General features: G+C 37.2%; 1 protein-coding gene across 2 annotated transcripts in view; it reads right to left on the reverse strand.

Annotated features, from left to right (window-relative positions):
* The window catches only part of kdrl (kinase insert domain receptor like), a 234,004-nt gene that overhangs the window by 101,036 nt on the left and 106,468 nt on the right, over positions 1 to 26,500 (reverse strand). For both annotated transcript variants that reach the window (XM_062044282.1, XM_062044281.1), the window contains 2 exons: positions 20,313 to 20,424; positions 10,674 to 10,782 (listed from right to left, as the gene is read on the reverse strand). In XM_062044282.1, coding sequence (XP_061900266.1) covers positions 10,674 to 10,782; positions 20,313 to 20,424 — 221 coding nt within the window. The remainder of the gene's footprint in view (positions 1 to 10,673; positions 10,783 to 20,312; positions 20,425 to 26,500) is intronic.

The following is a 26,500-nucleotide window of genomic DNA, read 5'->3' on the forward strand; positions in this document are numbered from 1 at the left end:
CAAACACAAAAATTTGTTTTTACTCAATATGACAGTAATGTGCTTAGAATCCTGAGATAATGCGAAAAAAGCAATAAAAATGTATTCAAACATAACTCATAAACCAAACATGAAAAATGTCTAATAATGCCTGGAATAATGTATATTTGTGAGTTTTACTGGAAACATTTTATTTTATAAGGTTTGCAAAGACAAAAATTTGTTTTTTACCCAATATGACAGTATAATTGTCATACTAAACGTAACTCCTAAACCAAACATGCAAAATGTCTAATAATGCCTGGAATAATGTATCTTTGTGAGTTTTACTAGAACATGTGCGTTTGTAAGTTTTCCAAACACAAAAAATAGTTTTTACAAAATATGACAGTAATGTTCTTAGAATCCTGAGATAATGCGAAAAAAGCAATAAAAATTTATTCAAACATAACTCCTAAACCAAACATGCAAAATGTCTGATAATGCCTGAAATAATGTATCTTTGTGAGTTTTACTAGAAACATATGCGTTTGTAAGGTTTCCAAACAGAATTCCTTTTTTACTACATGTGACAGTAATGTTCTTAGAATCCTGAGATAATGCGAAAAAAGCAATAAAAATGTATTCAAACATAACTCATAAACCAAACATGCAAAATGTCTAATAATGCCTGGAATAATGTATCTTTGTGAGTTTTACTAAAAACATGTGTTTGTAAGTTTTCCAAAGACAAAAATTTGTTTTTTACTCAATAAGACAATAATGTGCTTAGAATCCTGAGATAATGCGAAAAAAGCAATAGAAATGTATTCAGACATAACTCCTAAACCAAACATGCAAAATGTCTAATAATGCCTGGAATAATGTATCTGTGTGAGTTATACTAGAAACATGTGCGTTTGTAAGGTTTCCAAACACAAAAATTTTTTTTTACTCAATATGACAGTAATGTTCTTAGAATCCTGAGATAATGCGAAAAAAGCAATACAAATGTATTCAAACATAACTCCTAAACCAAACATGAAAAATGTCTAATAATGCCTGGAATAATGTATATTTGTGAGTTTTACTAGAAGCATTTTATTTTATAAGGTTTGCAAAGACAAAAATTTGTTTTTTACCCAATATGACAGTATAATTGTCATACTAAACGTAACTCCTAAACCAAACATGCAAAGTGTCTAATAATGCCTGGAATAATGTATCTTTGTGAGTTTTACTAGAACATGTGCGTTTGTAAGTTTTCCAAACACAAAAAATGGTTTTTACAAAATATGACAGTAATGTTCTTAGAATCCTGAGATAATGCGGAAAAAGCAATAAAAATGTATTCAAACATAACTCCTAAACCAAACATGCAAAATGTCTGATAACGCCTGAAATAATGTATCTTTGTGAGTTTTACTAGAAACGTGCTTGTAAGTTTTCCAAAGACAAAAATGTGTTTTTTACTCAATAAGACAATAATGTTCTTAGAATCCTGAGATAATGCGGAAAAAGCAATAAAAATGTATTCAAACATAACTCCTAAACCAAACATGCAAAATGTCTGATAACGCCTGAAATAATGTATCTTTGTGAGTTTTACTAGAAACGTGCTTGTAAGTTTTCCAAAGACAAAAATGTGTTTTTTACTCAATAAGACAATAATGTTCTTAGAATCCTGAGATAATGCGGAAAAAGCAATAAAAATGTATTCAAATATAACTCCAAAACCAAACATGCAAAATGGCTAATAATGCTTGAAATAATGTATCTTTGTGAGTTTTACTAGAAACGTGCTTGTAAGTTTTCCAAAGACAAAAATGTGTTTTTTACTCAATAAGACAATAATGTTCTTAGAATCCTGAGATAATGCGGAAAAAGCAATACAAATGTATTCAAATATAACTCCAAAACCAAACATGCAAAATGGCTAATAATGCTTGAAATAATGTATCTTTGTGAGTTTTACTTGAAACATATGCGTTTGTAAGTTTTCCAAACACAAAACTTACTTTTTACTCAATATGACAGTAATTTTCTTAGAATCCTGAGATAATGCGAAAAAAGCAATACAAATGTATTCAAACATAACTCCTAAACCAAACATGCAAAATGTCTAATAATGCCTGGAATAATGCATCTTTGTGAGTTTTACTAGAAACGTGCGTTTGTAAGGTTTGTAAACACACAAATTTGTTTTTTACTCAATATGACAGTAATGTCCTTAGAATCCTGAGATAATGCGAAAAAAGCAATAAAAATGTATTCAAACATAACTCCTAAACCAAATTTACACCTCAAAAATATCCAAGATTGCATTAGTTTATGTTCAGATTCAGATTAATAGAAATAAAACAATTATTTTTCAATGACAGAAATGTTCTTAGAATCCTGAGATAATGCGGAAAAAGCAATAAAAATGTATTCAAACATAACTCCTAAACCAAACATGAAAAATGTCTAATAATGCCTGGAATAATGTATATTTGTGAGTTTTACTAGAAGCATTTTATTTTATAAGGTTTGCAAAGACAAAAATTTGTTTTTTACCCAATATGACAGTATAATTGTCATACTAAACGTAACTCCTAAACCAAACATGCAAAATGTCTAATAATGCCTGGAATAATGTATCTTTGTGAGTTTTACTAGAACATGTGCGTTTGTAAGTTTTCCAAACACAAAAAATGGTTTTTACAAAATATGACAGTAATGTTCTTAGAATCCTGAGATAATGCGGAAAAAGCAATAAAAATGTATTCAAACATAACTCCTAAACCAAACATGCAAAATGTCTGATAACGCCTGAAATAATGTATCTTTGTGAGTTTTACTAGAAACGTGCTTGTAAGTTTTCCAAAGACAAAAATGTGTTTTTTACTCAATAAGACAATAATGTTCTTAGAATCCTGAGATAATGCGGAAAAAGCAATAAAAATGTATTCAAACATAACTCCTAAACCAAACATGCAAAATGTCTGATAACGCCTGAAATAATGTATCTTTGTGAGTTTTACTAGAAACGTGCTTGTAAGTTTTCCAAAGACAAAAATGTGTTTTTTACTCAATAAGACAATAATGTTCTTAGAATCCTGAGATAATGCGGAAAAAGCAATAAAAATGTATTCAAATATAACTCCAAAACCAAACATGCAAAATGGCTAATAATGCTTGAAATAATGTATCTTTGTGAGTTTTACTAGAAACGTGCTTGTAAGTTTTCCAAAGACAAAAATGTGTTTTTTACTCAATAAGACAATAATGTTCTTAGAATCCTGAGATAATGCGGAAAAAGCAATAAAAATGTATTCAAATATAACTCCAAAACCAAACATGCAAAATGGCTAATAATGCTTGAAATAATGTATCTTTGTGAGTTTTACTTGAAACATATGCGTTTGTAAGTTTTCCAAACACAAAACTTACTTTTTACTCAATATGACAGTAATTTTCTTAGAATCCTGAGATAATGCGAAAAAAGCAATACAAATGTATTCAAACATAACTCCTAAACCAAACATGCAAAATGTCTAATAATGCCTGGAATAATGCATCTTTGTGAGTTTTACTAGAAACGTGCGTTTGTAAGGTTTGTAAACACACAAATTTGTTTTTTACTCAATATGACAGTAATGTCCTTAGAATCCTGAGATAATGCGAAAAAAGCAATAAAAATGTATTCAAACATAACTCCTAAACCAAATTTACACCTCAAAAATATCCAAGATTGCATTGGTTTATGTTCATATTCAGATTAATAGAAATAAAACAATTATTTTTCAATGACAGAAATGTTCTTAGAATCCTGAGATAATGCGGAAAAAGCAATACAAATGTATTCAAACATAACTCATAAACCAAACATGCAAAATGTCTAATAATACCTGAAATAATGTATCTTTGTGAGTTTTACTAGAAACATATGCGTTTGTAAAGTTTCCAAACACAAAAATTTGTTTTTACTCAATATGACAGTAATGTTCTTAGAATCCTGAGATAATGCGAAAAAAGCAATAAAAATGTATTCAAACATAACTCATAAACCAAACATGAAAAATGTCTAATAATGCCTGGTATAATGTATCTTTGTGAGTTTTACTAGAAACATTTTATTTTATAAGGTTTGCAAAGACAAAAATTAGTTTTTTACCCAATATGACAGTATAATTGTCATACTAAACGTAACTCCTAAACCAAACATGCAAAATGTCTGATAACGCCTGAAATAATGCATCTTTGTGAGTTTTACTAGAAACGTGCTTGTAAGTTTTCCAAAGACAAAAATGTGTTTTTTACTCAATAAGACAATAATGTTCTTAGAATCCTGAGATAATGCGGAAAAAGCAATAAAAATGTATTCAAACATAACTCATAAACCAAACATGCAAAATGTCTAATAATACCTGAAATAATGTATCTTTGTGAGTTTTACTAGAAACATATGCGTTTGTAAGGTTTCCAAACACGCAGATTTGTTTTTTACTCAATATGACAGTAATTTTCTTAGAATCCTGAGATAATGCAGAAAAAGCAATAAAAATGTATTCAAACATAATTCCTGAACCAAACATGAAAAATGTCTAATAATGCCTGGAATAATGTATCTTTGTGGGTTTTACTAGAAAAATTACATTTTATAAGGTTTGCAAAGACAAAAATGTGTTTTTTACTCAATATGACAGTAATGTTCTTAGAATCCTGAGATAATGCGAAAAAAGCAATGAACATTTATTCAAACATAACTCCTAAACCAAATTTACATCTCAAAAATATCCAAGATTGCATTAGTTTATGTTCAGATTCAGATTAATAGAAATAAAAAATATATGTTTTAATGGTTTTTAATTGAGCTTTTTGTTACAAAGAACAAGCATGTCAATTTTTGCAAAGTTTTGCCATTTTTACGCAAAACGAAGGAACTGAGATGACTATCCTAAAAGGTTTTCAATGAGTATCCTATGGCGGATGTCGCCTACTGTACGTTCAAAGAAACAAAACAGAATGTCCCCAGGATCTCTGGAGAGTGGACTGATGTGGTCTTGTGGGGGAAGTGTTTATGTACGAGACTTTAGGACACAGAGCATCTTGTTGCGAGGACAAGAATGTCAAGTCGGCGCTTATTTCCTGTTTCATCACGGCTAATTGGAAGCACGTTGCTGGACGACAGCGTCGCCGATGGCACAGTGGTCCGATTGCAGGGAAGCTAAGTCAAGGGCCCCCCCGGGGGGGACCAGACTCTGCTTGTTTATTCAGATCGCTGGAAAGCATTCTGTGTTCCGTAAGAGAAGACAGCTGTTAGTACATTTTTTTTTTCTTTTTGGAGGCATTCCTCCATCCTTGGTTTTCTCCACCTCTGGATGAGAGTGGAATTACTCTAGGGCAGTGGTCCCCAACCACCGGTCCGTGACGCATTTGATACCGGGCCGCACAGAGACATTAAATAATTTATAACCGACCGCATTTTCTCCCACTTAACTGTCGTCAGTCCCACCAGACACACCAATAGCTTGTGTATAGAAAGAAAATACTTAGACAAACTTGAATGATCCACAAGGTCTAAGTACCGTACAGATATAAGGCCTTAGACTTGGACTTAGACAAACTTTAATGATCCACAAGGTCTAAGGACCGTACAGATATAATGCCTTAGACTTAGACTTAGACACACTGTAATGATCTACAAGGTCTAAGTACCGTACAGATATAATGCCTTAGACTTAGACAAACTTGAATGATCCACAAGGTCTAAGTACCATACAGATATAATGCCTTAGACTTAGACTTAGACAACTTTAATGATCCACAAGATCTAAGTACCGTACAGATATAATGCCTTAGACTTAGACAAACTTTAATGATCCACAAGATCTAAGTACCGTACAGATATAATGCCTTAGAATTAGACAAACTTTAATGATCCACAAGGTCTAAGTACCATACAGATATAATGCCTCACACTTAGACACACTTTAATAATCCACAAGGTCTAAGTACCGTACAGATATAATGCCTTGGTCTTAGACTTAGACAAACTTTAATGATCCACAAGGTCTAAGTACCGTACAGATATAATGCCTTAGACTTAGACACACTTTAATGATCCACAAGGTCTAAGTACCGTACAGATATAATGCCTTAGACTTAGACAAACTTTAATGATCCACAAGGTCTAAGTACCGTACAGATATAATGCCTTAGACTTAGACAAACTTTAATGATCCACAAGATCTAAGTACCGTACAGATATAATGCCTTAGACTTAGACTTAGACACACTTGAATGATTCACAAGGTCTAAGTACCGTACAGATATAATGCCTTAGACTTAGACTTAGACAAACTTTAATGATCCACAAGGTCTAAGTACCGTACAGATATAATGCCTTAGACTTAGACAAACTTTAATGATCCACAAGGTCTAAGTACCGTACAGATATAATGCCTTAGACTTAGACTTAGACAAACTTTAATGATCCACAAGGTCTAAGTACCGTACAGATATAATGCCTTAGACACACTTTAATGATCTACAAGGTCTAAGTACCATACAGATATAATGCCTTAGACTTAGACTTAGGCAAACTTGAATGATCCACAAGGTCTAAGTACCGTACAGATATAATGCCTTAGACTTAGACTTAGACAAACTTTAATGATCCACAAGGTCTAAGTACCGTACATATATAATGCCTTAGACTTACTTAGACAAACTTTAATGATCCACAAGGTCTAAGTACCGTACACATATAATGCTTTAGACTTGGACACCCTTTAATGATCCACAAGGTCTAAGTACCGTACAGGTATAATGCCTTAGACTTAGACAAACTTTAATGATCCACAAGGTCTAAGTACCGTACAGATATAATGCCTTAGACTTAGACTTAGACAAACTTTAATGATCCACAAGGTCTAAGTACCGTACAGATATAATGCCTTAGACTTAGACAAACTTTAATGATCCACAAGGTCTAAGTACCGTACAGATATAATGCCTTAGACTTAGACGTAGACAAACTTGAATGATCCACAAGGTCTAAGTACCGTACAGATATAATGCCTTAGACTTAGACAAACTTTAATGATCCACAAGGTCTAAGTACCGTACAGATATAATGCCTTAGACTTAGACTTAGACAAACTTTAATGATCCACAAGGTCTAAGTACCATACAGATATAATGCCTTAGACTTAGACGTAGACAAACTTGAATGATGTCTATGGAGAGCGTTATTTTTGCAATGGCCAGGGGTTCCCACTAATTCAACTTTATGTTGAGTTTTTTCATGTATTAATTTTTTCCTGCACTTATTTGCTATACATGTATTTATCCGCCACATATGTGGAAAGCCGGTCCCTGAAAATAATGCCTGCATTAAACCGGTCCCTGGTGCAAACAAAGTTGGGGGACCCCTGCTCTAGGGAACACTTGAACGCGGAGGGGTCTGGTATTTACTAGGGTTCACCCAATTCCATCTGTGCCCAAGTCTTTGTTTGTTAGAAGAAGAAGAAGAAGAAGGAAAAAAAAAGCCCATAAAGGGCACATTCACATTGCATCGTTCTCACAGACACAAAAGAATGACCTGACTGGAAAGAATGCAGTTATTCATAGCTGTTTTTTTCAACGCGTGCCATTATGGCACTCCATATGGCTCGGGATTTGTTTGCTGCACAGCTACGGGAGTGCCTGCTTTGGATTAATGGCCCCCGCCCCCGTCTCTAGTCCTGTATTGTACACGAAACACTCGACATGTTCAACCCGGGTTGTTAGAATTACAGTCGCCCAATGCTAATTGCTTACAGGCCTCACCGCGGTCAACAAAGTACTGTATGATTAGGAATGATAAATCTGATATTCTCATAGTTAGGGACCCGTTTCCAGTGAGGGTTGGACTCCGCCAAGGCTGCCCTTTGTCACCCATTCTGTTCATAACTTTTATGGACAGAATTTCTAGGCGCAGTCAGGGCGTTGAGAGGGGATCCGGTTTGGTGGCTGCAGGATTAGGTCTCTAAATTTCTGCAGATGATGTGGTCCTGATGGCTTCATCTGGCCAAGATCTTCAGCTCTCACTGGATCGGTTCGCAGCCGAGTGTGAAGCCACTGGGATGAGAATCAGCACCTCCAAGTCCGAATCCATGGTTCTCGCCCGGGAAAAGGGTGGAGTGCCATCTCCGGGTTGGGGAGGAGATCTTGCCCCAAGTGGAGGAGTTCAAGTACCTCGGAGTCTTGTTCACGAGTGGATGGCGTCTTCAGTAATGCGGACGCTGTATCGATCCGTTGTGGTGAAGAAGGAGCTGAGCCGGAAGGCAAAGCTCTCAATTTACCGGTCGATCTACGTTCCCATCCTCACCTATGGTCATGAGCTTTGGGTTATGACCGAAAGGACAAGATCACGGGTACAAGCGGCCGAAATGAGCTTCCTCCGCCAGGTGGCGGGGTTCTCCCTTAGAGATAGAGTGAGAAGCTCTGGCATCCGGGAGGAGCTCAAGGTAAAGCCGGTGCTCCTCCACACGGAGAGGAGCCAGATGAGGTGGTTCGGGCATCTGGTCAGGATGCCACCCGAACGCCTCCCTAGAGAGGTGTTTAGAGCACGTCCAACCGGTAGGAGGCCACGGGGAAGACCCAGGACACGTTGGGAGGACTATGTTTCCCGGCTGGCCTGGGAACGCCTCGGGATCCCCCGGGAGGAGCTGGACGAAGTGGCTGGGGAGAGGAAAGTCTGGGCTTCCCTGCTTAGGCTGCTTCCCCCGCGACCCGACCTCAGATAAGCGGAAGAAGATGGATGGATGGATGAATGGGTTGTATGGTGTTCCGGTACTGATAAAGTAGTGTTGTCCCGATACTAATATTTTGGTACCGGTCATCATATAGCCTACGACCAGGAGGATGTCGTTGTGGCTTGTGCAGCCCTTTGAGACACTTGTGATTTAGGGCTATATAAGTAAACATTGATTGATTGATTGATTGATTGATTGACCATGTCAATACACAAAGTAGACAAATCATGACATGTGATGCATTATATTGTGCCAAGCAAATACCAACCCCATACTGTATGTTCCTGGTGCACATACAGTACCAGAAACCGTGCTAAGGTTGGAACCCATTTCCTCGGCGTATCGTCATATTGAGAAGGACCCCTATCCGCATACAGTCGCGATCAATAGTTTACATAAAAGAACATAATGTCACGGCTGTCTTGAGTTCCCAATAATCTCTTGACAAAACTGGTGCAGTTCAGCTAAATTGGTTGGTTTTCTGACATGGACTTGTTTCTTCAGCATTGTCCACACGTTTAAGTCAGGACTTTGGGAAGGACATTCTAAAACCTTCATTCTAGGGGTCGACTGAAAATGTGACCACAGAACTTTCCTCCAGAAGGTCTTATCTTTGTCCATGTGATGTCAGATGAAACAAAAAAATGTATCTGTTTGGCCACAATACCCAGCAATATGTTTGGAGGAGAAAAGGTGAGGCCTTTAATCCCAGGAACACCATGCCTACCGTCAAGCATGGTGGTGGTAGTATTATGATCTGGGCCTGTTTTGCTGCCAATGGAACTGGTGCTTTACAGAGAGTAAATGGGACAATGAAAAAAGGAGGATTACCTCCAAATTCTTCAAGACAACCTAAAATAGTCAACCCGGAGGTTGGGTCTTTGTTGGTATAATGTATAAGTTATCACACAACTCTTATGCTTAAAGGCCGTTGCTATGGTTATTATCAATTGTGCTGAAGTTGTAATTTTCTATCTGTGCAGAGGCACATGACTTGTAATCTTCCATTGCGAGTTGTCTCGCATCAGCAGTTTGTTTCCAGACCCTGCCTGCTGACAGCCAAGGACGGACTTCGAGTACCTCAACGCAGACAAAACAGAGACCGGGCGAAATCACGAGTGTCAGCACATTCCCATTCTGAATAATCACGTATTGTGTCTACTGGGGGCTGCTTGCATTACCCCTCCCTTCAGAAGCAGCCTCAGTGATGTTAACTAGGGAACACCCGAATAAATAGAGGCGCAGGTGGGACTGTACCTTAGAGCGTAGGGTGAAACTGTAACTGAGTGTACAGCCCCAAACGTTTCTCCTCATGAGCAAAATTAAACTCTGTCTTTGCCTGATTCCTTCTTCTTGTCTTGTGTAATAGATAGTTCGGTGTTTGAACCTGACAGTCTTGGGCGCAGTTGGGTGTTCCAACAGGACAATGACCCCCCAAACACACGTCAAAAGTGGTAAAGGCATGGCTAAATCAGGCTGGGATGAAGGTTTTAGAATGGCCTTCCCAAAGAAGAAACAAGTCCATATCAGAAAACCAACAAATTGAGCTAAATTGCACCAATTTTGTCAAGAATTCAACCTTGCCAGAAGCTTGTGGATGGCTACCAAAAGCACCTTATTGGAATGAAACTTGCCAAAGGACATGTAAGCAAATATTAACATTGCTGTATGTATACTTTTAGATTTGGTCACATTTTCAGTAGACCCATAATAAATTCATAAAAGAACCAAACTTCATGAATGTTTTTTTTGTGACCAACAACTATGTGCTCCAATCACTACATCACAAAAAAATAGGAGTTGTGGAAATTATTGGAAACTCAAGACAGCCATGACATTATTTTAACTTTTTGATTGCAACTATAGGTTTTCTAATTGTATTTCTTAGGAATACCGTACAGTACTTGATGTGACATTAGGGTCGGTACTCACCAGTTACATAGAATGGAACGGCCATTGTGGTTTTGCCTTCTTCATTCTGGGCCAAACAGGTGTAATTTCCTGACACGCTGGCTTCTTCTACCACCAGGGTGCTCACAGTCTGAATGGGGATCAACAGAACAAAGACCAGAGTAAGAAACAATCAGAGTAAGACTTCGTTTTTTTTTTTCTATCGACAGACCAAATCTCCCCTTGATGCTGGGATCGAGACGGTTTAAAAAGTGCTTTAAAGTAAGCCCGGCTAGGAACACGCCTGTGAGATCTGGGGCTGAGTCATTTTAAGATGTGTAGTGAAGCCTGCTTTTTTCCCCGCCCCTGTCTAGAGGCGGGACAGAGGCGGGATCATGTCCATGAGAAAGTTTTTCTTTCTTTCACCAAGTCGTAAAAACCTGCAACTTCAAAGTCCGAGCATCTATTTTCTCAAGAGTGCACCAAACAAGCCAAATAGACGATAGATTCTAGGTGCAGCAACATCAATGAAAAGTAAATGTACAAAACCCCAGAAGCAGTGAAGTTGTCACGTTGTGTAAATGGTAAATAAAAACAGAATACAATGATTTGCAAATCCTTTCCAACTTATATTCAATTGAATAGACTGCAAAGACAAGATATTTAACGTTGGAACTGGTAAATGTTGTTCTTTTTGGCAAATATTAGCTCATTTAGGATTTGATGCCTGCAACATGTTTCAAAAAAGCTGGCACAAGTGGCAAAAAAGAGTGAGAAAGTTGAGGAATGCTCATCAAAGAGTTATTTGGAACATCGCACAGGTGAACAGGCTGATTGGGAACGGGTGGGTGCCATGATTGGGTGTAAAAGCAGCTTCCATGAAATGCTCAGTCATTCACAAACAAGGACGGGGCGAGGGTCACCACTTTGTCAACAAATGCCTGAGCAATTTGTTTAGGAACAACATTTCTCAACCAGCTATCGCAAGGAATTTAGGGATTTCACCATCTACGCTCCGTGATATCATCAAAGGCTTCAGAGAATCTGGAGAAATCACTGCACGTAAGCAGCGAGGCTGAAAACCAACATTGAATGCCCGTAACCTTCGATCCCTCAGGTGGTACTGCATCAAAAAGCGACGTCAGTGTGTAAAGGATATCACCACGTGGGCTCAGGAAAAGAAAACCACTGTCAGTAACTACAGTTGGTCGCTTCTAGCGATGTCCGATAAATGCTTTAAAATGTAATATCGGAAATTATCGGTATCGTTTTTTTTTTTTATCGGTATCGGTTTTTTTGTTGTTGTTTTTTTGTTTTTTTTAGTTAAATCAACATAAAAAACACAAGATACACTTACAATTAGTGCACCAACCCAAAAAACCTCCCTCCCCCATTTACACTCATTCACACAAAAGTGTTGTTTCTTTCTGTTATTAATATTCAGGTTCCTACATTATATATCAATATATATCAATACAGTCTGCAAGGGATACAGTCCGTAAGCACACATGATTGTGCGTGCTGCTGGTCCACTAATAGTACTAACCTTTAACAGTTAATTTGACTCATTTTCGTTAATTACTAGTTTCTATGTAACGTTTTTTTATATTGTTTTACTTTCTTTTTTATTCAAGAAAATGTTTTTAATTTATTTATCTTATTTTATTTTATTAATTTTTAAAAAATTGACCTTATCTTCACCATACCTGGTTGTCCAAATTAGGCATAATAATGTGTTAATTCCACGACCGTATACATCAGTATCGGTTGATATCGGTATCGGTTGATATCGGTGTCAGTAATTAAAGAGTCGGACAATATCGGAATATCGGCAAAAAGCCATTATCGGACATCCCTAGTCGCTACATCTGGAAGTGCAAGTTAAAACTCTACCATGCAGAGCGAAAGCCATTTATCGACAACACCCAGAAACGCAGCCGACTTCGCTAAGATGGACTGATGCAAAGTGGAAAAGTGTTCTGTGGTCTGACGAGTCCACATTTCGAATTGTTTTTGGAAACTGCGGACGTTGTGTCCTCCGGAACAAAGAGGAAAAGAACCATCCGTATTGTTCTAGGCGCAAAGTTGAAAAGCCAGCATCTGTGATGGTATGGGGGTGTATTAGTGCCCAAGACATGGGTAACTTACACATCTGTGAAGGCACCATTAATGCTGAAAGGTACATACAGCTTTTGGAGCAACCAGCATATGTTGCCATCCAAGCGACATTATCATGGACGCCCCTGCTTATTTCAGCAAGACAATGCCAAGCCACGTGTTACAACAGCGTGGCTTCATAGTGAAAGACTGCGGGTACTAGACTGGCCTGCCTGTAGTCCAGACCTGTCTCCCATTGAAAATGTGTGGCGCATTATGAAGCCTAAAATACCACAACAAAGACTGTTGAACAACATTAAACATCTTCTTTGCAGTCTATTCAATTGAAAAAAAAAAAGAGTTTGCAAATCATTGTATTCTCTTATGAGTACTTCATACACGGTAGTATGGCTGGACAACATGGCGTTATGTTCCGGCCGTTATTCACCATGAAGTAACCCGAGCTGAAAGCAGTCACTTAAAGGACGACATATTAACCCCAACCCCCCCCAGCACCAGACGGATGCTGACCTTTGAGCCAATGTCTCACGCCTGCGTTTTCCCTTTTTTGTCCATTCCCGGGGCCCTTTTTTGGGGGGGAGGCCCCGCCGTGACCGCCGCCTAATTCATGGCCCGCCGCGATTTATGTGGAGTGACAGACAGGAATTCAGCGGCGAATCCCTTCTCCTTTTAAACGCCGCGCTTGTTATCACTGACCCTTAGTCGCCACCCTCGTAAAGCAAACCGCGCTTGGGCCGCAGGTACTTGTAAATAAGTGGTGCCTCGATATTTATGGCGGACACGCATTAGACCCGACGCCCTGTGAAAATGACACAATTGACTTTTATTAGGCCAGTTCAATAAAACAGCCAGGATTGCAATTTTGCATGCAAGTTGAATTTGACCCGGCGAGCATCTCTGGAGAAGGAAGTCAAATCTGCTCCTAATTATGTGACAGAGGAACTACTTTCTTCATTGTGGGCCATGTTTACATTGCTGAGTCTTGCAAATGACATTTCAGCCAAAAAGGCAATTTGTAAAGTTAACTAAACCGGATTCAAGCTAGATATTTGAATGGAATTACTCTCAATATACCTCTTTTGATATCATTTTAAAAAAAGGTGTTCATACTTAAAAATGCAACCACTAAAAATACACAATAATAATAATAATAATAGATTTTATTTGTAAAAAGCACTTTACATTGAGTAAACAACCTCAAAGTGCTACAGTGTATTAAAAAAAATAAAAATAAAAAGATAATAAAAAATAAATAAAAATAAAAACTAGAACAGCCTAATAGCTAAAAACTGCATATATCTAAAAAAAAAAAAGTATTTTTTTTAAAATAAGTTTTTATTTTATTTTTTGCAAATATTTTTTATCGAATTTTACTAGAAATGTCCGATAAATGCTTTAAAATGTAATATCGGAAATTATTGGTATCGTTTTTTTTTTATTATCGGTATCGTATTTTTTATTTATTTATTTAATTTTATTTTTTATTAAATAAAAATAAACAAGATACACTTACAATTAGTGCACCAACCCAAAAAACCTCCCTCCCCCATTCACACTCATTCACACAAAAGGGTTGTTTCTTTCTGTTATTAATATTCAGGTTCCTGCATTATATATCAATATATATCAATACAGTCTGCAAGGGATACAGTCCGTAAGCACACATGATTGTGCGTGCTGCTGGTCCACTAATATTACTAACCTTTAAAAGCTAATTTTACTCATTTTCATTCATTACTAGTTTCTATGTAACTGTTTTTATATTGTTTTACTTTCTTTTCTTTTCAAGAAAATGTTTTTAATTTATTTATCTTATTTTATTTTATAATTTTTTTTTAAAAAGGACCTTTTCTTCACCATACCCTAGGCATAATGTGTTAATTCCACGACTGTATATATCGGTATCGGTTGATATCGGTATCGGTTGATATCGGTATCGGTAATTAAGAGTTGGACAATATCGGAATATCGGATATCGGCAAAAAAGCCATTATCGGACATCCCTAAAGTTAAAATCACATTAACAGTCATACCAAAAAGAAGGGTTTTTAAGCCTTTTTTAAAAGCATCCACAGTCTGAGGTGCCCTCAGGTGGTCAGGGAGAGCGTTCCACAGACTGGGAGCGGCGGAGCAGAAAGTCCGGTCTCCCATTGTTCGTAGCTTTGTCCTCGGAGGTTGGAGGAGGTTACCCTGTCCGGAGCGGAGGTGTCGTGTGGAGGATTTGGGGGTGAGTAGTTCTTTGAGGTAGAGGGGGGCATTTCACACATTTTATCTACCTCGTTTTATTATTTATTTTCTTTTTAAAATTTTTGCTTTTACATATTTTAAGCAACGATGGTGCTTTTTTCTCTCTACACCAGGGGTGTCTCAATAATTTTTTTTTAATATTAAAAAGTGGCAATCACTTTAATATTCTTCGCCAAAAGCCGATCCAGTGTAGGGTTGTCCCGATACCAATGTATTTAGAAACTTTTCGATACTTTTCTAAAGAAATGGGACCACAAAAAATGGCATTATTTGCTTTATTTTAACAAAAAAATATGTTTATTATTGTAATTTAGTCCTTAAATAAAATAGTGAACATACTAGACAACTTGTCTTTTAGTAGTAAGTAAACAAACAAAGGCTCCTAATTAGTCTGCTGAGGTATGCAGTAACATATTGTGTCATTTATCTACCTATTATTTTGTCAACATTATAAAGGACAAACTGTAAAAATGAATTATTAATCTACTTGTTCACTTACTGTTAATATCTGCTTATTTTCTGTTTTAACATGTTCTATCTACACTTCTGTTAAAATGTAATAATCACTTATTCTTCTCTTCTTTGATACATTACATGAGTTTTGGATGATACCACACATTTAGGTATCGATCCGATACCAAGTAGTTACAGGATCATACATTGGTTACATTCAAAGTCCTCATGTGTCCAGGGACGTATTTCCTAAGTTTATAAACAATGTAAATTTTAAAAAATCGAAAGAAGATGTCGATCTAATCATAGTAGTATCGACTAGACACGCTGCTGTACTTGGTATCATTACAGTGGATGTCAGGTGTAGATCCACCCATGGCGTTTGTTTACATTGTGACGCCGGTGAGCTATTGTATCCCCCTACGGTGTGTAGTGAAGCATGTTTAGCTATTCCTCGTCCTCCAGTGATAATGCTACTTGTAAGAAACTTACTCTATTTGTCGCCATGGAGACAAGGATTATTGATTTAGCTGCTGGACGTGAGTAACTAACTAGCGAGCCATGTCTTAAAGCACCTTTTCCTGAGGGTGTTTCAGTGTTATAACTTCACCTTAATCTTTACTTTTTACACCAAAATGCGTCCGTTCTTCCTTGTCCGTCTCCACTCAGTGTCTGCTTGTAAGTACTCCGTGGGTGCGCGCTGCCGAACATGCTCCTCTGCTGGTGAAACCAGCAATGTCATGACGTGACGATGCGCCGTCATGCACGTTAAAAAAAAAAGGTGGGGGGGAACCGGTACTTTTTAGAGGCGGTATAGTACCGGTATACCATGTAAATTGTGTGAAATTGTATGATTTAATGATGTATTTTAATGATTACATACAAAGACAACTGGGATCAGACATATTTACATCAAACAGTATCGTTCTTTTCTTTGCAATTATCATCATGTGAAAAGTTCATCAGGTTAAAGCTCTGATATATTCTGTTCAAGATCCTCTAAGAAGTTGAATATATTGAAGCATTTTAGCTTCAAACATCAACACAAAACAAGAGTTTTGCTTTCATAGCTTCTAACAACATTTTGTCCAATTGAGCCTTTAATTTTTTTTTTCAGCAAAGAAGCTATATTGCATTTTTATCATGGCAATTAATAAAAAAACAACTATTTAGACTTAGACTTAGACAAACTTTAATGAGCCACAAGGGAAATTGTTCCACACAGTAGCTCAGTTCCAATGATGGAAAGTGTAAGGATGGAAAGGACAATGCAGGTATAGACTAAATATAGCAATATAAAATATAACATATATACGTAATATTTACATAATATATGTACAGTATATTATATATACTGATGTATTATATTATATTATCCTGAGGGAACTCTCCTGAAGGAATCAATAAAGTACTATCTATCTATGTCTATATCATATGTACAATATATAACAATTACCATGTACAATATCATGATGTCATTAGGTGTGGAGATTTCATGATGTCATTAAGTGTGGAGATTTCATGATGTCATTAGGACTGGAGATTTCATGATGTCATTAGGACTGGAGATTTCATGATGTCATGAGGACTGGAGATTTCATGGTGTCATTAGGTGTGGAGATTTCATGATGTGATTAGGACTGGAGATTTCATGATGTCATTAGGTGTGGAGATTTCATGATGTCATTAGGACTAGAGATTTCATGATGTCATTAGGACTAAAGATTTCATGATGTCATTAGGTGTGGAGATTTCATGATGTCATGAGGACTGGAGATTTAATGATGTCATTGGGTGTGGAGATTTCATGATGTCATTAGGTGTGGAGATTTCATGATGTCATTAGGACTGGAGATTTCATGATGTCATGAGGACTGGAGATTTCATGATGTCATGAGGACTGGAGATGTCATGATGTCATGAGGACTGGAGATTTAATGATGTCATTAGGTGTGGAGATTTCATGATGTCATTAGGTGTGGAGATTTCATGATGTCATTAGGACTGGAGATTTCATGATGTCATGAGGACTGGAGAATTCATGATGTCATGAGGACTGGAGATTTCATGATGTCATGAGGACTGGAGATTTCATGATGTCATGAGGACTGGAGATGTCATGATGTCATGAGGACTGGAGATTTAATGATGTCATTAGGTGTGGAGATTTCATGATGTCATTAGGTGTGGAGATTTCATGATGTCATTAGGACTGGAGATTTCATGATGTCATGAGGACTGGAGAATTCATGATGTCATGAGGACTGGAGATTTCATGATGTCATGAGGACTGGAGATTTCATGATGTCATGAAGTGTGGAGATTTCATGATGTCATTAAGTGTGGAGATTTCATGATGTCATTAGGACTGGAGATTTCATGATGTCATGAGGACTGGAGATTTCATGATGTCATTAGGTGTGGAGATTTCATGATGTCATTAGGACTGGAGATTTCATGATGTCATTAGGTGTGGAGATTTCATGATGTCATGAGGACTGGATATTTCATGATGTCATTAGGTGTGGAGATTTCATGATGTCATTAGGTGTGGAGATTTCATGATGTGATTAGGACTGGAGATTTCATGATGTCATTAGGTGTGGAGATTTCATGATGTCATGAGGACTGGATATTTCATGATGTCATTAGGTGTGGAGATTTCATGATGTCATTAGGTGTGGAGATTTCATGATGTCATTAGGACTGGAGATTTCATGATGTCATGAGGACTGGAGATTTCATGATGTCATGAGGACTGGAGATTTCATGATGTCATGAGGACTGGAGATTTCATGATGTCATGAGGACTGGAGATTTAATGATGTCATTAGGTGTGGAGATTTCATGATGTCATTAGGTGTGGAGATTTCATGATGTCATTAGGACTGGAGATTTCATGATGTCATTAGGTGTGGAGATTTCATGATGTCATTAGGTGTGGAGATTTCATGATGTCATTAGGACTGGAGATTTCATGATGTCATTAGGTGTGGAGATTTTATGATGTCATTAGGTGTGGAGATTTCATGATGTCATTAGGTGTGGAGATTTCATGATGTGATTAAGACTGGAGATTTCATGATGTCATTAGGTGTGGAGCTTTCATGATGTCATTGGGACTGGAGATTTCATGATTTCATTAGGTGTGGAGATTTCATGATGTCATTAGGTGTGGAGATTTCATGATGTCATTTGGTGTGGAGATTTCATGATGTCATTAGGTGTGAAAATTTCCTGATGTCATTAAGTGTGGAGATTTCATGATGTCATTAGGACTGGAGATTTCATGATGTCATTAGGTGTGGAGATTTCATGATATCATTAGGACTGGAGATTTCATGTCATTAGGTGTGAAGATTTCATGATGTCAGGTGTGGAGATTTCATGATGTGATTAGGACTGGAGATTTCATGATGTCATTAGGTGTGGAGATTTCATGATGTCATTAGGTGTGGAGCTTTCATGATGTCATTAGGACTGGAGATTTCATGATTTCATTAGGTGTGGCGATTTCATGATGTCATTAGGTGTGGAGATTTCATTATGTCATTAGGTGTGGAGATTTCATTATGTCATTAGGTGTGGAGATATCATGATGTCATTAGGTGTGGAGATTTCATGATGTCATTAGGTGTGAAAATTTCATGATGTCATTAGGTGTGGAGATTTCATGATGTCATTAGGACTGGATATTTCATGATGTCATTAGGTGTGGAGATTTAATGATGTCATTAGGTGTGAAAATTTCATGATGTCATTAGGTGTGGAGATTTCATGATGTCATTAGGACTGGAGATTTCATGATGTCATTAGGTGTGGAGATTTCATGATGTCATTAGGACTAGAGATTTCATGATGTCATTAGGACTAGAGATTTCATGATGTCATTAGGTGTGGAGATTTCATGATGTCATTAGGACTAGAGATTTCATGATGTCATTAGGTGTGGAGATTTCATGATGTCATTAGGACTAGAGATTTCATGATGTCATTAGGTGTGGAGATTTAATGATGTCATTAGGTGTGGAGATTTCATGATGTCATTAGGACTAGAGATTTCATGATGTCATTAGGTGTGGAGATTTCATGATGTCATTAGGTGTGGAGATTTCATGATGTCATTAGGTGTGGAGATTTCATGACGTCATTAGGTGTGGAGATTTCATGATGTCATTAGGTGTGGAGATTTCATGATGTCATTAGGTGTGGAGATTTCATGATGTCATTAGGTGTGGAGATTTCATGACGTCATTAGGTGTGGAGATTTCATGATGTCATTAGGTGTGGAGATTTCATGATGTCATGAGGACTGGAGATTTCATGATGTCATTAGGTGTGGAGATTTAATGATGTCATTAGGACTGTAGATTTCATAAAGGGACAAGCGGTAGAAAATGGATGGATGGAATATTACAGTATATGTACAGTATTTGGGCCACACATTGGATATAGCTGCTCTGTTCTTCTTATGTTTGTTTTTTTTAATAGTAAGAAAATGGAAGAAAAAAAAGTCACGTCCAACAAAAATGGAATCAATGTATTTATCGTACTATCTTCTTTTTCCGAGTTTGGAAATGTATTTCTCATCTTTTCCTGGTCGCTTACTCCAATAATAACTAACTCCAAGTGCAACAATAAAGACTTGGTCTGAACCTTTTCATGCTTTTTGGTCCAAATGCTATTCATTTTAGACGACATATATAAGACTTGGAAGACTTCTACTTGAATCCGACATTGCTGTTGGATATTGTGTCGAGCTCGGATTGTTCCGGAGCTACAAAGGAGCATCTGTCACTGCCATTGTCAACAAAACGTGCAAGAAAAAATTGTTTAAAAAAAACAAAAAGACATGTTACATACCTTGTTTTTCCCTTTAACCTGTTCAGGCCTGGTGGTAATGCTTTTCACCCAGTTGGTGTGTTCTCCCCTCTGGGTAATGTTGACCACCACTGGCTCGGAGAAGACCACTTGGCTGCAGGAGAGGGAATAACAGCCATTAAAGTGGCTGTCAAGTCTCAAACAAACCATATAACATCTACAAAAGCACTGAAGTTGTCACAATGTCTAAATGGTAAATAAAAACAAAATACAATGATTTGCAAATCCTTTTCAACTTATATTCAATTGAATAGACTGCAAAGACAAGATATTTAATGTTCACACTGGAAAACTTTTGTTATTTTTTTGCAAATATTAGCTCATTTGGAATTTGATGCCTGCAACACGTTTCAAAAAAGCTGGCACAAGTGGCAAAAAAGACTGAGGAAGTTGAGGAATGCTCATCAAACACTTATTTGGAACATCCCACAGGTGAGCAGGCTGATTGGGAACGGGTGGGTGCCATGGTTGGGTATAAAAGCAGCTTCCATGAAATGTTCAGTCATTCACAAACAAGGACGGGGCGAGGGTCACCACTTTGTCAACAAATGCCTGAGCAAATTGTTTAAAAACAACATTTTTCAACCAGCTATTGCAAGGAATTTAGGGATTTCTGTAATATCATCAAAAGGTTCAGAGAATCTGAAGAAATCACTACACATAAGCCATGATATTACAGACCTTCGATCCCTCAGGCGGTACTACATCAAAAAGCGACATCAGTGTGTAAAGGATATCACCACATGGGCTCAGGGACACTTCAGAAAACCACTGTCAGTAACTACAGTTGGTCACTACATCTGTAAGTGCAAGTTAAAACTCGACTATGCAAAGCCAAAGCCATTTATCAACAACACCCAGAAACGCAGCCGGCTCCGCTGGGCCCTGAGCTCATCTAAGATGGACTGATGCAAAGTGAAAAAGTGTTCTGTGGTCTGACGAGTCCACATTTCAAATTTTTTTTGGAAACTGTGGACGTCGCAAAGAGGAAAAGAATCATCCGGGTTGTTAAAGGCGCAAAGTGTAAAAGCCAGCATGTGTGATGGTATGGGGGTGTATTAGTGCCCAAGACATGGGTAACTTACACATCTGTGAAGGTACCATTAATGCTGAAAGGTACATACAAGTTTTGGAGCAACATATGTTGCCATCCAAGCAACGTTACCATGGACGCCCCTGCTTATTTCAGCAAGACAATGCCAAGCCACGTGTTACATCAACGTGGCTTCATAGTAAAAGACTGCAGGTACTAAACTGGCCTGCCTGTAGTCCAGACCTGTCTCCCGTTGAAATCGTGTGGTGCAATATGAAGCCTAAAATAGCAGAAGGGAGACTATTGGAACAACTTAAGCTGTACTTCAAGCAAGAATGGGAAAACATTCCACTTCAAAAATGTGTCTCCTCAGTTCCCAAACCTTTATGGAGTGTTGTTAAAAGGAAAGGCCATGTAACACAGCGGTAAAAATGCCCCTGTGACAACTTTTTTGCAACGTGTTGCTGCCATTAAATTCTAAGTTCATGATTATTTGCAACAAAAAAAAAAAAAGTTTCTCAGTGTGAACATTAAATATCTTGTCTTTGCAGTCTATTCAATTGAATATAAGTTGAAAAGCATTTGCAAATCATTGTATTCTGTTTTTATTTACCATTTACACAACGTGCCAACTTCACTAGTTTTGGTGTAATTGTATTTTAAAGCAAGATCCAAACAGGAAGACTACACAGAAACCAGTCCGAGGACTCGTGTGGAGTCTCGGCCTTGCCCCGAATGGACAGCCAGCCTCCAATTGCCGCCGCAGCCACTAAAAATGCGTCGGCCGCCTGCAGCGGCGAACAATCGAGCTGACGAGACGAGAGGCCGAGAAGGAAGCAGCCACAGGAAGGGCTGTGCTGTGCGTCACCTCCAACAGGAAAAACCCCCCACATGGTCTGGCCAAAGGAGATAAGGCTGATCCTCAGACCTTGGCAGACGGCTGATAACTTCTCAAAGACACCCCCCCCCACCCCTCATTGAAATAAAATGTCCAGAACACTCAGGACTGGTGGGCAGGCAGTCTTAGTACGTGTTGGAGCTACAACGCCCTCCCATAAATCATTAATACCGCACAAAAAGAAAAATATTTGGTAATGTGCACGCGGAGTAGACAACATCACTTTTGATCTTTTTACTTCATTTTTTTCCCCTTCAAGGTAGACTTTAATGATGTCAGTGTGACAAATGAAACTGTAATTCAGTGGTTTTCATTGAGGGCCATCCGAGGGCCACTTGTAACAGTGAATTTGCCCCTGGATGTCATTATTAACTACGGTAGATGAGGCAATTCCTTGGGTGTGAATGGTCCGATGTTGACGTTGAACTGAAATCCTGGAATTTTTTTTAATTTTTATAATTGTTGAAGTAGAGCACACCATTCCCAAACAGGCTGAACATTTTGAAGTTGGAACGGTTTGAATCAGATGGAAAATGTGGGAGTTGTGGAACTTTGAAGAAAGTCCCATTCATTTAAATGGGATTTTTTTTTAAAAATTGGGAATTTCGGGAAAAGCGGTAATTTTTTGGGAAAATGGTGAACAACTTGAATGGTCTGAATGAGTTGAAATGGTTGGTGTTGGAATTTTTCAAATCGGTGGAGAAATGAAGTAGTAACATTTTTAATTGAGTAATGGTATTAAAGAATTCCTGGAATTCCGGGAAAAGAGGTAATTTTTGGGGAAAATGGTGAACAACTTGAATGGTCTGAATGAGTTGAAATGGTTGGCGTTGGAATTTTTCAAATCGGTCGAGAAATGTTGAAGTAGTAACATTTTTACGTGAGGAATGGTATTGAGGAATTCCTGGAATTTCGGGAAAAGAGGTAATTTTTTGGGAGGATGGTGAACAACTTGAATGGTCTGAATGAGTTGAAATGGTTGGTGTTGGAATTTTTCAAATCGGTGGAGAAATGAAGTAGTAACATTTTTAATTGAGTAATGGTATTGAAGAATTCCTGGAATTTTGGGAAAACCGGGAATTTTTCCATTTCGAATTTTTTTTTTTTAACCTAATTAAGAGGAATGTTTGGACGGTGGAACGGATAGTAGGTTGAAAAATGTGGAAGGAGTAGTCGCCAGAAAAACGGGTAAAAAAAAATGGTTTGAAAAAATGGGAATTCTGGGAATTTCTGTTGACTGAGCTGCCATATTTATTTTTTTTAAATAATATTTGAAATCATAATACAGGTACTGAGAAATAGACACGTTTTTGTTTTGTTTTTCCCCTCCCCCCTAAATAAAATAAATAAATAAGAATTTTTTAAAAATGTAAAAAAAAAAAAAAAAGAATAACGCCAGGGAATTTTTTTTAACTTGTAAAAATAATAGTTTCAATGTTTCAAAAATGTGGACACGGTGGAAGTTTGAAAAATGTCCAATTCATTTTGAATGGGAAAAATGTCCCAGAAAACCTGGAATTCTGGGAAATCTGGGAATTTTTGGAATTTTTCCATGGAAAGCCCGCAATTCCCGAATAGGCTGAACAATTTGAAATTTCGAGAAAAGCGGTAAATTTTTGGGAAAATGGTGAACAACTTGAATGGTCTGAATGAGTTGAAATGGTTGACGTTGGAATTTTTCAAATCGGTCGAGAAATGTTGAAGTAGTAACATTTTTACGTGAGGAATGGTATTGAGGAATTCCTGGAATTTCGGGAAAAGAGGTAATTTTTTGGGAAAATGGTGATCAACTTGAATGGTTTGAATGAGTTGAAATGGTTGGCGTTGGAATTTTTCAAATCGGTCGAGAAATGTTGAAGTAGTAAAAATTTTCACGTGAGGAATGGTATTGAGGAATTCCTGGAATTTCGGGAAAAGAGGTAATTTTTTGGGAGAATGGTGATCAACTTTAATGGTGTGAATGAGTTGAAATGGTTGGCGTTGGAATTTTTCAAATCGGTCGAGAAATGTTGAAGTAGTAACATTTTTACGTGAGGAATGGTATTGAGGAATTCCTGGAATTTCGGGAAAAGAGGTAATTTTTTGGGAAAAAGGTGAACAACTTGAATGGTCTGAATGAGTTGAAATGGTTGGCGTTGGAATTTTTCAAATCGGTCGAGAAATGTTGAAGTAGTAACATTTTTACGTGAGGAATGGTATTGAGGAATTCCTGGAATTTCGGGAAAAGAGGTAATTTTTTGGGAGAATGGTGATCAACTTGAATGGTGTGAATGAGTTGAAATGGTTGGCGTTGGAATTTTTCAAATCGGTGGAGAAATGTTGAAATAGTAACATTTTTAATTGAGGAATGGTATTAAAGAATTCCTGGAATTCCGGGGAAAGTGGTAATTTTTTGGGAAAATGGTGAACAACTTGAATGGTCTGAATGAGTTGAAATGGTCGGTGTTGGAATTTTTCAAATCGGTGGAGAAATGAAGTAGTAACATTTTTAATTGAGTAATGGTATTGAAGAATTCCTGGAATTTTGGGAAAACCGGGAATTTTTTCAGTTCGAATTTTTTTTTTTTTTTTACCTAATTAAGAGGAATGTTTGGACGGTGGAACGGATAGTAGGTTGAAAAATGTGGAAGGAGTAGTCGCCAGAAAAACGGGTCAAAAAAATGGTTTGAAAAAATGGGAATTCTGGGAATTTCTGTTGACTGAGCTGCCATATTTATTTTTTTAAATAATATTTAAAATCATAATACAGGTACTGAGAAATAGACACGTTTTTGTTTTGTTTTTCCCCTCCCCCCTAAATAAAATAAATAAATAAGAATTTTTAAAAAATGTAAAAAAAAAAAAAAAAGAATAACGCCAGGGAATTTTTTTTAACTTGTAAAAATAATAGTTTCAATGTCCACGATGAGTGGAATATGTTGAAGGTGGAATGGTTTTAATTGGTTGAAAAATGTGGACATGGTGGAAGTTTGAAAAATGTCCAATTCATTTTGAATGGGAAAAATGTCCCAGAAAACCTGGAATTCTGGAAAATCTGGGAATTTTTGGAATTTTTCCATGGAAAGCCCGCGATTCCCGAATAGGCTGAACAATTTGAAATTTCGAGAAAAGCGGTAAATTTTTGGGAAAATGGTGAACAACTTGAATGGTCTGAATGAGTTGAAATGGTTGACGTTGGAATTTTTCAAATCGGTCGAGAAATGTTGAAGTAGTAACATTTTTACGTGAGGAATGGTATTGAGGAATTTTTGGAATTTCGGGAAAAGAGGTAATTTTTTGGGAAAATGGTGATCAACTTGAATGGTTTGAATGAGTTGAAATGGTTGGCGTTGGAATTTTTCAAATCGGTCGAGAAATGTTGAAGTAGTAACATTTTCACGTGAGGAATGGTATTGAGGAATTCCTGGAATTTCGGGAAAAGAGGTAATTTTTTGGGAGAATGGTGATCAACTTTAATGGTGTGAATGAGTTGAAATGGTTGGCGTTGGAATTTTTCAAATCGGTGGAGAAATGTTGAAATAGTAACATTTTTAATTGAGGAATGGTATTAAAGAATTCCTGGAATTCCGGGAAAAGAGGTAATTTTTTGGGAAAAAGGTGAACAACTTGAATGGTCTGAATGAGTTGAAATGGTTGGCGTTGGAATTTTTCAAATCGGTCGAGAAATGTTGAAGTAGTAACATTTTTACGTGAGGAATGGTATTGAGGAATTCCTGGAATTTCGGGAAAAGAGGTAATGTTTTGGGAAAATGGTGAACAACTTGAATGGTCTGAATGAGTTGAAATGGTTGGCGTTGGAATTTTTCAAATCGGTCGAGAAATGTTGAAGTAGTAACATTTTTACGTGAGGAATGGTATTGAGGAATTCCTGGAATTTCGGGAAAAGAGGTAATTTTTTGGGAGAATGGTGATCAACTTGAATGGTGTGAATGAGTTGAAATGGTTGGCGTTGGAATTTTTCAAATCGGTGGAGAAATGTTGAAATAGTAACATTTTTAATTGAGGAATGGTATTAAAGAATTCCTGGAATTCCGGGGAAAGTGGTAATTTTTTGGGAAAATGGTGAACAACTTGAATGGTCTGAATGAGTTGAAATGGTCGGTGTTGGAATTTTTCAAATCGGTGGAGAAATGAAGTAGTAACATTTTTAATTGAGTAATGGTATTGAAGAATTCCTGGAATTTTGGGAAAACCGGGAATTTTTTCAGTTCGAATTTTTTTTTTTTTTTTACCTAATTA

Source organism: Entelurus aequoreus, linkage group LG04 (genome assembly GCF_033978785.1).
Source record: "Entelurus aequoreus isolate RoL-2023_Sb linkage group LG04, RoL_Eaeq_v1.1, whole genome shotgun sequence".
Lineage (NCBI taxonomy): Eukaryota > Metazoa > Chordata > Actinopteri > Syngnathiformes > Syngnathidae > Entelurus > Entelurus aequoreus.